The sequence below is a fragment of the Petaurus breviceps genome, unplaced genomic scaffold (assembly GCF_028583685.1).
Source record: "Petaurus breviceps papuanus isolate PSGF00001 unplaced genomic scaffold, PetGlider_PUasm1.0 183, whole genome shotgun sequence".
In the NCBI taxonomy this organism is placed as follows: domain Eukaryota; kingdom Metazoa; phylum Chordata; class Mammalia; order Diprotodontia; family Petauridae; genus Petaurus; species Petaurus breviceps.
Window position 1 is genome coordinate 17,242,313 of NW_027185791.1, and position 15,623 is coordinate 17,257,935.

The 15,623-nt window shown below is 35.1% G+C and overlaps 1 protein-coding gene across 16 annotated transcripts in view; it reads right to left on the reverse strand.

Moving 5' to 3' along the window:
- The window catches only part of UBAP2 (ubiquitin associated protein 2), a 193,308-nt gene that overhangs the window by 77,214 nt on the left and 100,471 nt on the right, over nt 1–15,623 (reverse strand). For 11 of the 16 annotated variants that reach the window (XM_069087965.1, XM_069087964.1, XM_069087963.1 and 8 more), the window contains 4 exons: nt 14,476–14,520; nt 7,354–7,464; nt 4,092–4,245; nt 2,972–3,049 (listed from right to left, as the gene is read on the reverse strand). In XM_069087965.1, coding sequence (XP_068944066.1) covers nt 2,972–3,049; nt 4,092–4,245; nt 7,354–7,464; nt 14,476–14,520 — 388 coding nt within the window. Of the gene's footprint in view, nt 1–1,382; nt 1,453–2,971; nt 3,050–4,091; nt 4,246–7,353; nt 7,465–14,475; nt 14,603–15,623 lie in introns of those variants that run through there. The other 5 variants (XM_069087968.1, XM_069087969.1, XM_069087961.1 and 2 more) reach the window with 3 other exon arrangements.

The following is a 15,623-nucleotide window of genomic DNA, read 5'->3' on the forward strand; positions in this document are numbered from 1 at the left end:
GGGGCAGCTAGGTGGCGCAATGAGTAAAGCACCAGCCCTGGAGTCAGGAGTCAGATCCAGCCTCAGACACTTAAAACACAAACACACACAAAAAACTAGTTTTTTTGCCTTGGGCAAGTTACTTAACCCCAATTGCCCTCCAAAAAGGCAAAAAAAAAAAAAAATCCAAAAAAAGCAGAACTTCAAAAACCCAGGAACTGCCCCGCTCACTGACCCTGAGCTCACTAAGCATTCCATCCCAACTCCCCCATGACTAGAAGTCCCAAGAACATGGCAAGGTTTATATCAGAACTCACCCCCTACTCCCCAGTCTTCCCCCCCCCCCCTTCCCCTTCCCTCTTCCAATGCATGGAGACCCTGGCTCTTTAAGTCTGTTCCAGTCTCCACAGTCAGCTTGGCCACAGTTCTTTAAAAGGATGAACCTACTGGGGGCTGCAAGCCAGAAAAGTACCTCAAAGCTCTGAACTGCCGTTACCAGGTCAAAGAACTTGAGAACAAAGTGAAGCAGACAAGCTGCCAGGTCAGGATGTACGTGAGGGGCAGAGCAGCACTCCCATCAAACCAAAGAGACAGGAACATAGCACCCAGCTGAAGACAATTCTGACCACCCAAAAGTCAGCTGTAACAAAGCCCTAGATTAGTGAACTGTGAATTGCCCAGTTTGGGAGGTTCTGAGACCTAGCCCCAAAGGAAACCACAGAGAGGAGGGAGTCAGGAAATGAGTGATGATGAAAATGAGGAGAGAAAAAAGGCTGAAATTACCAAAGATTTCAGGAAGAAGAAAACTCAAAAGACCTTGAACAAACATAACAGTAACAGAAGGAAATATTGCCTACAGATCCAATAAATGAGTTCAAGCAAGAGAAAAGAAAACGACGCAATGCTTAATGAAACAGAGGATCCTGTGGAATTTGAGAGAATGGTTCAAAAGGGAAATGAAGATCATGAGAACAGAATTTATGGCCTGCACAGCAAAAATGAGCAGAATATGAAAATATGAATCTGTAAAAGCAAGCTTCACAAAGAAACAAAAGAGCACTCTATCAGGAATGCAAATACACACAGAAGCGAAGGACAGCCTGGAAGAGAAACAAAAGCCAAGAACATATTATAACAAAATGTGCTCATTATGTGCTAGCAAAACATGATAACCTCACTGAAGACAGGATGCAGAGATAACCTCTAAGTCTCCCCAAGGAACACAATGGTAAAAGAAAAACAAAAAAAAAACACACACAATAATAAGGAAATAACAGAACTGCCCAGAATTTCTGAACACAAGAAATGAAATTCTAATTGAAAACATTCAAAGATAAGCCTTAATATAATGTAGTCTTTATAATTCAGGTACCGTATTACTGTTTTAAATACCTGCTACTCACCTTATTTTTTATCTCCAGAATATATTTAATATCCAGCCCTTTCTATTTCTAGTTCTTAGGTCAGGTTCTGATCACTGTAATGGGAATGGGAATTTGAAGATCTTCCCTGCTGAATGTAGTCACAGGGAGCCCGTGGAGGAGTTTGCTGAAGGGTGGAGCAGAGCCCACAGGAGACTGGAAGTCAGAGAGAGGACCCTCAGGCAAGGAGATAGACAAGTTTGTGAGCAAATACTGATCTTGTATGGGTTTGTGGGAAGGCTAAAGGATGCTGTGGCTCTGTGTTGTTATGGCTTGTTTAATGTTATTACTCTGATGTAATAGACTTACTGGTTTGGGGATTTGGTTTTCTGGTGTCTAAATGCTTTGCTTCTGTCCTCTATATAGAGAGTTTGTTATATTTTGCAATCGGGAGTCATACGGGAATATTTATAGTCACGGTTGGTATATTTATTATGATAATGGGCACTGTAAGTATTGCATTGGCACTACAATCACCTCCCAATTAGATTTTTTAATAGCCTTCTAAATGGTGTCTCTGCCTCAATTACATTCTTCTATGCACCACAAAGCTGCCAAAATCATTTTCTTCGATAGCAGGTCTAACCATGCCACTACTTTACTCAATAACCTGAAATGAGTCCCCATTACTCTTAGGATCTAATATAGGACTTCACAATCTGTCGCCAATCTATATTTCTAGTCCTATTACATATAACTCATATACTCTACAGTCCAACCAAATTAACCTTTTTATTGTTCTCCTACTTGACACACCATATCCTATTTTTAAGCCTTTGAATTGACTCCCATACCTGGAATGCTCTCTCTCCTCAATTTGGCGTCTCAAAACCCCTAGTTTCAAGAATCACCTCAAGCATCACCATTTACTTGAAGCCGCTCCTAATCAACAAAGTTGCTAGACTTCCCACTGCCAAAAAATTAGTGTCGTTTTCTATACAGCTATAAATGTCTCTCTGAAAGAACGTAAGCTGCTTGAAGGAAATGGCTAGCTCATTTTTATCTTTGTATTCCCAGTAATTAGGCATAGTTACTTGAAAAGTAGGCTTGTAAGAAATGTTTTTTTGAGTAATCTGTCTAGCACTAAACATGAAAAAAGGCCTGTCACTTCTTTTCCTTTCCTAATATCTGTTTTTATTCTAACCACCCACCACTCCAAGAAAAAAACAACTGCTTCTGCATTCACAAGGTTACCTTACAAAAGGGAATCAGTAAAATTCTAAGGAACAAAGAATCAGTCTCTTCTAAAAAAACCTGTTTGGAGATAGCCAGGTGCCTAATTAATCTTACTTTGAAGAAGAATCCCGTAAGTCAATTTAAATATATTAGCATCAACTCTGTATTCACTTTGTATTACATTTGGTGAACCTTAACATTTAAATCTCTAACTCCAAAAGGGGGCTAAATGTTTCTGATAATCAGGATAAGACTAACAGATGTCTTCAAAACACTAAGAAATAGAAAAACCCAGAGAATGCAAAAAGCCAAATGTCCTTTAATGAGAACCCGTTGACAAAATACAATGCAATCATAACTTCTTCTCACACTGTCTTCTATTCTTCAGCTCTTACCTCTGATGCGGCCACGCTTGCCACGCTCTGAAGGCTTGTCCCCTGGATTGCAGTCAACTCCATTCTCTTCACCTCTAACTATGGAAAAGAATAAGAAAGAATTCTACTTTTTATCATGTCATCTCATATATGACCTTAATATAAGGATACCAAAACACTTAAGGAGGACAGAGAATCTACAAGAAGTTTAGTGTAGACAAAAGATTCTGTTACTGAAAAAAATAAAAACAAAAACAAAAAAACCCAAAGCCCAGAATATCAAAAGCTAAACATTCCTGCTTCCTTACCAAATCAGGTTTCAGGAATGAGAAAAAAGTGTCATAAATTAATCATTTTGATCCATTAATTTTTGGCTCTTGTCCAATCCAAAGTCCCTTCCTTTTCCCGTGAAATGAATGTGTTCTTTGGTAACTGTCCAACATAACAAATAACAATAACAAATCATCACTATGTGTAATTATTTAATATACTGCAGCCAGATGAAGCTGGGGCAGCATAAAAGCTAAAGAGTATCAAAGTTGTGCCAAATAAGAGTCTTCAGATTCATGGTTCTGGTAGAGATTTCAACCTTGAAAAAAATCATAATATATGACAGACACGAGCTTTCTGAGGAAACTGATGAATTCTGAGCAAAGGAAAAATTATCTCCCAAATACTATTCCTAATTTTATAACATCTACTACAAGATGAGATAAAGATGCTAGAGTAACAGACTTGAGTCTTAAAATTTTAATTATGTTTTTTGTACACACACACACACACACACACACACATATATACATATACACATGAACTGTGATCCATCTATGTAATTGCTATCAAACTTAGTTAATTTCTTTATTAAAGTATAATAAAATATGCTGAGATGCAAAAACATTCAGAACAAAAGAAAAGGAGAAAAGAATAAATCTACCTCTATAACGAGAAAATTTATCCTTCAAAATATAAGCACAGTTCTCAAAAACATACACAAAGGCCAAAAGGATAAGGCAGAGCTGAGGCTGGCCACAAGTTGGTGGATCAGTATTCATGTTATATTTAAACAGACCAACTATTTCAGGTCCAAACAACTGGGAATGCGATTGGGAAGCGAGGTGGGTAAGGGGAGACTGGCACTTACAGTCTCTGCCACGACTGCCACCTCTTCCCCGCCGGTTGTTGCTTCCACGTACACGACTTGTCTCTTTATCATTTCTCTTTTCTCTATTCTCTTTGTTTTCCGAGTTTTCTTTTCCAATACTCTTCTTTTTACCACCTACAGTCTCCCATGAAGTCTAGTTGCAGAGAAGAAAACAGCTAAATGTTCAAAACTAAACCAAGGAACATTAAAAATATCTTCCAAACTTGTTATCTTTTCCCCAAAAAAGTAACAATAATACTAAGCAATCAAAGCTTTCAGTTGAATACCTAACATAGCAATTCATCTATTTTAAAATTTCTCATATCTTGAATATTCTTTTTCTAAGAGTTTCAGTTCTATATTGATCTCTAAGGCACAAGAGACCACTTACTTTTACCTATCTAAGAAGTGGGTCACTGCTCAGATCTGGATAAAACTCTAATACCATGAGGCAATGTGATCTAGAACAAACAAATGACCAGGTCCCATCACTTCCAATGTTTACTGTGTAACTTTAGACAAGTCAATTAAGTTAAGCAATATTAACCTTGTCTGAAAAATGCAAATAGTAGCTGCCCCTGCTTAATATCTGAAATCCAGATGATACAGCTCATCACATTTATTCAGTATTACATAAAAGTAAACTTACCATTATGCTACAAGATACTACTGACAAAAAGAGAAGAAAAGGAAAAGAAATGGAGAGAACAGAGGAAGTGAGGAAACAAAATTGTTTTTTGAAGATAAGATAGTATACCTAGAGAATACTACAGTCAACTAAAAAGAAACCAGAACAATTAATGACTGCGTCAAAGTAGAAGGATGAGAGACAACAAGAACACATAAAGGAGTGAGGATTTCTATACGTCACCAACAAAACCCAGCAAGAAGAAACAGAAAGATCAACGCTACTCAGAATAACTACAGGACGTGTACAATTCTTGGGAGTCTGTGCTCCAAAAATACACATACAAACTTTATGGTAATAATGGAAGAACAAAATAATTAGAGAAGTTTTCATTGTTCACGGCAGACTGGAGCAATCTAACCAAAGTGACAATACCATCCAAATTAACTTACTTAAGGCCACAGCAATAAAAACACCAAGATAACTTTACACAACTAGAAAAAATAGTAAAAAAATTTATCGAGAGTAACAAAAAGTCATAAATCTCATAGGAAATAATGGGAAAAAGTAGAATGGTAAGGAGAGCTGCAATACTACATCTCTAACTATACTAGTCATCAAAATAATTTGGAACTGATTAAAAGACAGTGATGAGTAGAAAAAGGTATACAACATATAAAAGTAAATCCAGTAGTCTAATGTTCAATAAACTCAGAATCCAGACATTGGGGTAGGAAATCACTACCTGACAAAAAGTTTCAAGAAATGCAATACCAGTCTCTGAGAAATTTAAATTTAAATCCACATCTCACATTATATACCAAGATAGGATCCAAATGTCATAAAGGATTCATTACCAAACAAGAAAGAACACCACAGAAGACAAAATGCACAATTTTGATAATGCAAAATAAAAAGATTTTAAAACCACAGCTAAGGTTAGAAGGGAAAATGTTAAGGGAGGGAAAAGGATCTTTGCAGCACATTTCTCTGATAAAGGTCTCAATTCTAAGATACAGAATGAACTAATTTAAATTTAAAAGAATAAGAACCATTTCCCAAATGATAAATGATCAGAGGATTTGAACAGGCAGTTGTGAAGGGAAGAAATGCAAGCAATCTATCAATAGCCATATGAAAAAAATGATCAAAATCACTAATAACCAACAAAATTAAAGTAGCTGAAGGGGCGGCTAGGTAGCGCAGTGAATAGAGCACCGGCCCTGGAGTCAAGAGGACCTGAGTTCAAATCCGGCCTCAGACACTTAACACAAAAACTAGCCGTGTGACCTTGGGCAAGTCACTTAACCCCAAATTGCCCTCCAAAAAAAAAAAGCAAAAAAAATTAAAGTAGCTGAGTTTCTACCTTAAGTACATTAGTTGGGAAAGCTGACATTAGTCGGGGCTCCAGGAAAACAGGTACATTAGTGTTCCACTGCTGGATCTCTGAATTGCTCTAGTAAGGCTGGAAAACAATTTGGAACTACATTCCAGAGTTAATATACCATGCATACTTGCTGTACTAGTGAGCGATCAATACCCCAAAGAGATCAAAGAAAGAAGGAAAGTCATCTACACACAAAAATACTGCTATTTTTAAAATATCATTTTAAATGGAAACTAAAGGCCTGAACATCAACCGGAGAATGGCTGGACAATTATGGCACAGGAACGCAACGTCATGCTATTATGCTTTAAGAAATAATGAAAGGGACGGTTTCAGAAAAACCTAGCAAGACTTACAAACTGATGAAGAGTGAAGGGAACAGAAGAGAACAATCTATATTATAACAATATAAAAATAAAAAATCTCTAAGAGACTTTTAACACTGTTTAATGTTCTAATTAACCATGATTCAAGATGACAGATGATGAGGAATATTACCCACTTTCTGGCAGAGGCACAATGATATATGCAAAATGAATCCTTATAATTTATAAAATACTCTACAAGCACTGGTCTGTTTTATAGCTTTTAGCTGTGAATTTGCTTTGTTTCATACAAGCTTTAGAAAGCATGTGGTCCCCAGTAGGTAAAAGAATCATAAATGTGTGCATAGCTGGTGTCTCAATGGTGCTTTGCCTCAATGTCAGAAAAGAGAATTTAGAGTTGGTATGATAACTATCTTCAAGTATTTAACAGCTGCTGTTTAGAAGGGCAATTAGACCTTCCTTGTTGGACCCAGAGGGAAGAATTAAAAACAATCAGAAAGAGCCGGATTCAGGTTCTATGTTAAAAAAAAAATAAAAATGTTTCCTAAGAATTAGAGCTATTTAACTATGTATTAGGCTTCCTCAGGGAAGTGAGGGGGAAGAAATGAAGAAACCAAAACGTGAATGTATCACGTTGCCAGACACTGCTCAACACTTCACAAAATATCTCATTTTATTCATTTTCTTGTGAAGCAGGTACTATAGTGATCCTTATTTTACACATGAAGCAGAAACAGACTTATGGAAACCCAGAAATCATCTTAAAAAACAAACAAAGAAAAAAACCCCAGGAAATATGACCTGAAGTCAATGAAGTCTACTTAACAAATCCTACCATGCTTACACTTCAAATGGTCAAATTTCATCCCCAAAAGAATCAACTGCAAATACTCCAGAAGCATTTTACAAACCAATACCTACCGTGTCTGAATTCCCTTCCAGCAATATGTTGATGGCTCTGTTCACATCGCCATTGCAATCATGCAGGGCCACTATGGACTCATCCTGGTTTTTCCCTGTTACTTCCATAAGCTATGGAAAAAGCACAATATAGTTAATAAACAATAGAATTTAAATGAAATATTTTCAAGACCTCAAATAATTCTCAATTTCTAGATTTCATCTGTGTACTTTAAGACAATTGGTCACAAAGTGACAAAAAATAATTTTAAATTCAACTTTAAGTCTACATGTGCCCTCTCATCCTCAGACAGCCAAACTTGGGCCACCTACTATGCAGCCTTTCATGATTTCATTTGGAATAAGTATGCTTTTTTATTTTGCTGCCAACAAGCCCCCTTGCTTGTAGCTTTAAGTCCTCCAAAGATAGATCAGTTCCCTATCCAAATATGATAATATCATCTTCCCAACCTGTGTTAACATCCCTGAGCTAGGGTCCATTTCTTTGTGCATTACTTTATTTTTTTAACTCATTAAGCTATCACTCCAATGTCCCCACTGGTAAATAAAAAAAAATAAATAAATCCTCAATCCATAGCTTCACAGTTCAGAGTAACAAATTCTGAGATTAGTTAGGTGCATTACTTTTCAAAAGTTACTAAAAGCTTGAGTTGCATGGAATTCATCAATTAAATAAATACTAAAAGGGGTATAAGATTACATATTAAGGAATCATTCTTATATCATGGCTTTCTGAGTCTCTTTCCATACCCTGACACTGCTTTCCCTAACCTTCACTTTTTAGAACACACTAGCCAACCTGTTATGTGAACAATCTTTTCAAAAGTTGTCTACTTCTGTGAGGTTTCACAAAGGGAATTCTGTTGCAGGGATATAAGTGACAAAATTCTTGTGATCCCCTTCAACTCAATTTCATTATTTTTTCTTAACGTGTCCTTCACTACACTTTGTGCCCCTGTTTGACATAGTGATATTTTTAAAGCTGTAATTTGTGTGTCAGTAGATTCTTCTTGGTATCCTTAAGATGATTTGTTCAACTGAAAAGGTAACATTTTGATCAATGTACTAACATTTTAAGAGAAGGTAAAGAAGTACCAGATTGTCTTCCTTCTGTCATCTGCTTGTCAAGCAGGAACATTTCTTTAATCCTCCTCTTCTGCCCCAAATAACTAAATATTTTGTGGTCCTTACCATTCCCTACTAATATATATAGTTAATAAACATAAAAATATACTATTAAAATGTGGCAAACCAAATTTTAGTCCCAGAATCTGCCAAGGGCAAAAAAAAAAAAAAAGTATATGCCAATTTCACAAATACTAAGGTAAAAATATTATCAAATTAGAATTTTAAAAAATATTTTGTTATATTCTATATTAAATAGCATTTCTCTAAAAGCTTCCTAAGATCCTACAAATTAAAGAGATGGCTTGATTAGGATCATAAAAATTATACTGTTAATATATACATAAAGTCTTTGATAAAATGTAATATCCATTTATAATTTAAAAAATTTAAAAGCAGGATTATTTAAATAGGATGAAAAAGCATCTATTTGAAACCAGAAACTAATGTTATATTCAATGAACAGAGGTGTTTCTACTAAAATGGAAGCGAGGTGGCACAGGGAGTGAATACAGAACTAAGGAAAATGAAATTATTAACCAAAGATCAAATGTGGTCAGCTGTGTGACACTGTTACTTTCTGCTCAAATTTCCTCACCTGAAAAAAAAAAAAAGATAATAATAGCACGTACTCTCAGTGTTGTGGTCAGGATAAAATAAGCTAAACCATGCAAAAAAGTGTTTTTATGAACCTTAAAGCACTATAGAAATTGTAGCTGTAATTATTAAATTCCATGTATATAACACTCTTTAATATAGCCAATTGCATTTGACATTTTATTACTATTATAATGACAAAGTGTGAAAAAAAATTAAAGGAACAAATTAGTAGTAAGGGATTCACAAATGGCACAATTTGATACATTTATCAAAAAAAATCTAATGCATATCAAAAATGAACTAGTGAAAGGTTAAAGATAATAAACAAACTGTATTTTAAAAAATACAAACAAAAAGTAGGAAAAATTTCTACAAAGAGATTACACATTTGCAATAAGAAACTATAAAACATCTGAACACTACCCTAACAAAGGCACACACGAGGCCTTTAAAATTAATTTTTAGGCCTAAAAAGGTAAACATGAAAGTATAATCATAAGGGTCACAATATAGTTAAACTGTTTGCATTCCTATAAGGGAAGATGGTACATGTAATTCCAAAAAACTGTCATTAGGGCCATTAAAAGGAGTTTACATACACAGAAGTCATATATATGAGTCAATTCTGCTGGAATGATCTCAAAAAAAAAAAAAAAAGGTAAGAATTTCATAAATCTAACCATCTAAGTGAAATGGATCAATATTTACAAAAATATAAACTGCCCAGATTAACAGGCCAGGAAACAGAATCCTTAAATAACTCTATTTTACATAAAGAAAGTGAACAAGCCATAGATGAACTCCTTAAGAAAAAAATTTCCAGGAAAAGATGAATTCACAAGTGAATTCTATCATACATTTTAAGAACAATTAATTCAAATACTCCATGGAAAAATAGGCAAAGAAGGAGTCCTACCTACCAAATTCCTTTTACAGCACAAATATGGTGCTGATCCCTAAACCAGGAAGAACAAGAACAGAGAAAGGAAACTTCTTTTCTTTAGGAAACAATAGGAAACACTTTCCCCTAATGAATCAGCAAAAATATTAGCTAATATACTAGCAAGGAAATTAAAACAGAACATCACAAAGATCATACACTATAACCAAGCTCAATTTACACCAGGAATGCAGAGCTAAGTTCAGTATTAGGAAAACCATCAGTATCACTAACCATAACTAACCAACTAACAAAAAAACAAAAATCTTATGATTAACTCAATAGATGCAGAAAAAGCTTTTGTCAAAATGTAACACTCATTCCTACTAAAACCACTAGAAAACACAGGAATAAATGGAGTTTTCCTTCAAATGATAAATATCTAAAACTATCATCAAGCATTATCCATAATAGGGATAAACTAGAAGCCTTCCCAGTAAGATCAGAATAGATGATGTGGGCAAATAGTCTCACGTTTATCACTATTACTCAATATTGTACTGGAAATGCTAGTTATAGCAATAAGAGAAGAAAAAGATACTGAAGGAATAAGAATAGGCAACGAGGAAACAAAATTATCACTCTTAGCAGATAATATATAGGTATACTTAAGAGAATACTAGAGATAAACTAAAAACTATTTGAAATAATTAACAACTTAGCAAAGTTGTAGAATACGAAATAAACCTATACAAATCATCGCCATTTCTATATACTACCAGCAAGAGATAAAAAGAGAAAATACCTGTAGACAACATAAAATACTTGGGAGTCTACTTGCCAAGACAAACCCAAGAACTATATATGAACACAACTGCAAAACAAATTTCACACAAATAAAGTCAATTTTTACAACTGGAAAAATATTAATTGCTCATGGGTAAGCTAAGCCAATCAAGTGACAACTCTACCTAAATTATTTACTCATTCAGTGTCAATACCAAAAAATTACTTTACTGAGCTAGAAAAAAACAACAAAATTCATCTGGAAGAACAAAAAGTCAAGAATATCAAGAGAATCAAAGAAAAAATGTGAAAGCAAAAAAAAAAAAAGTGAAAGCAGTCATCACCAAAAATAATCTGCTACTGGCTAAGAAATAGTGTGGAGGGGAGGCTAACTGGGGCAGTGACCGAGCCTGAAGTCAGGAGGACCTGAGTTCAAATCCAGCCTCAGACACTTAACACAAGCCCTGAGACCTTGAGCAAGTCACTTAACCCCAATTGCTCTGCCCTCCCCCATCCAAAAAACAAAAAAGCATAAATAGTGGTGGATTGGTGGAATAGATTAGGTACACAAGACGCAGCAGTAAATGACCATAGTAACCTAGTGTTTGATAAACACAAAGATCCAAGCTCTGGGGACAGTAAAACTCACTATGTGACAAAAATCGCTGAGAAAACTGGAAAGCAGTTTGGCAGAAACTAGCTCTAGACCAACATGCCACATACCAAGATAACATTAAAGCAGGCACATGACTTAGCCATACAGGGAAGTACCACAAGCAAGTTAGGGGAACATGAAATGACCTGTCAGACCTATAGAAAATTGGGGAAAAAATAAAATATAAAAACTTTTAAAAATACATCTAAAAGAAATTTTAGCATCAATTTTTTTTAAAAACTTTTTTTTAAAGCAGGAATAAGTAAACATTTATAGAGATGACCTTGTGTGCAAGGTTAAGATGACTCAAAACGGTAAAAACCTCAAGGTTCCCAAATTGAGATTCAAATTTAAAGAAAGAAGAATCAAAACAGATTACTTAGCAGAATTAGATAATATAACAAAGTTATGTGGAGAAAAAAAGAGCAGGAATATCAAAGGAAATAGGTGGGAGAAAGTTGGTTCACTGTGACTCAACCGTGCCAGATTTCATAATATATTACGTAAAATTACAAACTATCTGCTTCCCTAACAGATAAATGATTAAAGGATACAAATTTTAAAACCTCAAAAGAAGATGTGTAAGCAACTGACTTTATGAAAGAATTATTGAGAAGAAAATCAAGACAATTTTCAAGCCTCACCCTCATATCCAGCAAAATGAAAATACTAAAACTATAAGTTCATGTTTTGATCACAACTCAAAAACTAAATTAAATTCTATAAAACTCTTCAGTTTTTGTAAAGACAGTATGCCAATGCTGGTAGGATAATGGAAACAAAAAAGTTACATAACTATCATAAGGAGGTACTATGAATTGGTAAAAGCATGCTAGAAAGCATTTCTCAATTTTGCAAATGAAGTGACTACATTTTCTATATTCTTTGACACAGATTACACTGCTAGGCATATACTCCAAAGAGTTCACTGACAAAAACAAAGGTTGTATATACAAAAAATATTTATAGCAGCACTTCTTGTGATACCAAAGGACAGAAAACAAAGTAGATCCCCATTTTTTTGAGATCATTCCAGCAAAACAAAATTGTGGCATATGAAATGTAAAGGAATATATTAATATAATGTAAGAGAGGATGAATATGATGACAGCAGATAATCATAAAAAGGTTTACAGGAACCAAAACAAAGTGAAGTAAGGAGGCTCAATAAAATAATACGCATAATGATAATACAAATGGAAAGAACAACCACAAAACAACCAAAATTAAATGATGCAAAAAATATGAAGAAGGTCGGTCCCAAAATAAAAATGTAATAAAATACTTCCTTCTGCTCCTTTTAGGGGCTGTGGATATTACAAACATAGCTGATATATTTGATATTATATATATTTTATATTGATCCGTTTTTCTTAATATTTTTCTATTCCTCTTTTTCTTTAAAGAAGGTCTTTCAAATCAAGTACAGCTTTCTGGGAGAGGAAGTAATACAAGGACAAATCTAGTTAAATGTAAAAACTAAAAACTTTTTTAAAAATCTACAACAAAAAAACATCTTTTTTTTAAAGTTATGAACAGTAAATGGAACCAAATATATTCAAGTAGTTAAATGATAAACTGAAAATTATGAAATATTAGTAAAGAATCATTTAATGAAAATTTTTAGAAAAATTAGATGACATAAAATACTAAGTTTCAATCTCCACATCATACCACACATTTCACAGTAAATTTCATTTAAGAACAAGAGACAAAAACAAATCACTAAAAAAAATTAGCTGTGAGGGAATTTTTTTAACCTAACAAATTTAGTATTAAAATAGATCTGTGATATCATAAATTTGGGAGCTTCATCCAACAATGCTGAGCACAACCCATTCATGTCTCCCCATCCTGTACAAGTCTAGTTCAAGTTGTCCTAAAAAATTCACCACAGGGGGCCTAACCAACACTCAATTCAGGAGACCTGCCCTTATTTCCATTTGTCAACCAAATGCTGTTCCCACATGATCAGCAAGACTATCCTCTTTCCTAGTATATCATTTCTTGATGGTATTCTTCAAAGATATTCTTTGGTCAGATGGTGGAGCCTATTTCCATTCATACCATACCTTACTGCTCTGCATGTGGTACCTTCCATGCTGCCACAGCGCAATACTGTAAAGTGTTGATATTAAAAACATAGGCCGGTCTTCGCTTTTATGAGAAATTTGGGGTCAATTAAAGTTTTGCAGTTTCCAAATTTAAAACAGCAGTCTCTCCTCTTCCAGTTCCACTCTAAGCCTAATTTATCACCCATTTTTACTTTCTGCCTCAGATACACATATTGTTGAACAAGCACTAAAGGGTGTGTCCATTCAGGTGCATGCCTGTGCAATGGACAGTTCTTCATCTACTTGGTCTTTCTTGTGAGGATGCTGAGGCCAAATCCCTCTGAGTAAGTATCCCCTTTGATATAGATCTCTGAGGAGCTTTTACAGTGTTCTGCAACTTGATGTACAATGACATGAACAAGAAAGGCAGCTGGAGAACCTCACTGTCCCCAGCGAATCTCTTTCCCATCTGGACTCTGTGCTGGTGTATCCCCCTACCACAAGGGTAAATACTTTTGGTGAGCATTTAGTTTTGTGACTAATCTGATGCTTGTTTATAGAACATCAGTGAACAGTTAATTCTGCTGCTACATCTTCCAAGGTATCCTCAATGACCTTAATGTATGGAAGAGAAACACCTTTAACAGAGCCTATCAGTACTGTCCTAGCAAATAAGTATTTTGTAATCGATAAACAATAGGCACGATGAGATCTAATAATATTTTCTGGACATCTCTCATTTAATTGTGAAATAATAAACATCTGGTTCATTGATAAATCACCTGATAAAGTCTACTTGTTCCCTACTAGCACTTATCAAGACGCTCTGAATTGATGTATCACTAACTTTAAAGGTTTTGTATGGGGGGCAACAGTGGGAACATAGGGTGGTAGTTCTTGATGTTCATTCAGTTACCTTTGAGAAGACAATAAGGGAATGGAAAAAAATCAGACTTTATTAGTTTTTTCTTTAAAGTGACAAATTAATAAAATAAATTATTTAAAATGACAGATGCAAGTACCTGAAAATAAAGATTTTCTGCAAAAAAATTCTCTCCCTCCTTCCACTGAGAAGGCAAGAAACACAATACTCATTATACATAGGAAGTCATGCAAAACATATTTCCACATTAGCCATGTTTCCCCCACCTGCCAAAAAGAAAAAGGAAAGAAAGATGCATTCTGAGTCCATCGGTTCTTAGTCTAGAGGGAGACAGCATTGTTCACCTTGGTTTCTTTGGAACTGTGGTGGATCACTTTATCAGTCTGAGTTACTAAGGCTTTTCCCAGCTGACGACCTTTTCAATATTGCTGCTACTGCTTTGTAAATTGTTCTCTGGTTCTGCTCACTTCCCTTTTTATTAATTCATACATGTCTCCCCAGATTTTTGGTTAAAACCATCCCCTTCATCATTTTTTTATATTACAGTAGGATTCCATAACTTTTTCAGTCATTCCCCAACTAATGAACATCCCCTAAGTTTCTAAATCTTTGCTACCACAAAGAGCTGCTATAATATTTTTGTACATGTGGGCTTTTTCTTTTTTCCCTTTGGGTTTGTAGTAGTATTGCTGGGTCAAAGGGTACTCACAGTTTTATAGCCCCTTTTGAAAATTTCAAATTGCTCTCCACATGCACAAAAGTAGCAAAAGATCTCCTTCTTTAGCTCTTCTAGGAATTCTTACTGGAAAGAGTACTAGGAATCATGGCACCTGAGTTCGAAAATTGCCAATGACACTTACTAATTGTTATAGGATTATAAGAAAAACCTTTAACCTTATATCTCAATTTCTGTCATTATAAAAAATGGGGTGGTGGTGAATAATACTGTTTATGGCTCAAGAGGGTGATGCGTGTTAAATACTTGGCAAACCTTAAAGCCCTACCTAAAGGTCAGGCATTATTACTATAAATATCAAGTCTCATTTTACAAAGGAGAATAAGACTCTTGCAGGTTAAATGACTTGCCCATGATCACACAGCTAGTAGTAACCACAAGAAGCTGAATTTGAACACAGGCCTCTCCTCACTCCAAGTGCAGAAGAAATCTTGTTGAACTCTCCCCAATGTACTATGTTACCTTTACCTTTCCTCAATAAGACCTAAGATGGGGCGGCTAGGTGGCGCAGTGAATAGAGCAGAAGCCCTGGAATCAGGAGGACCTGAGTT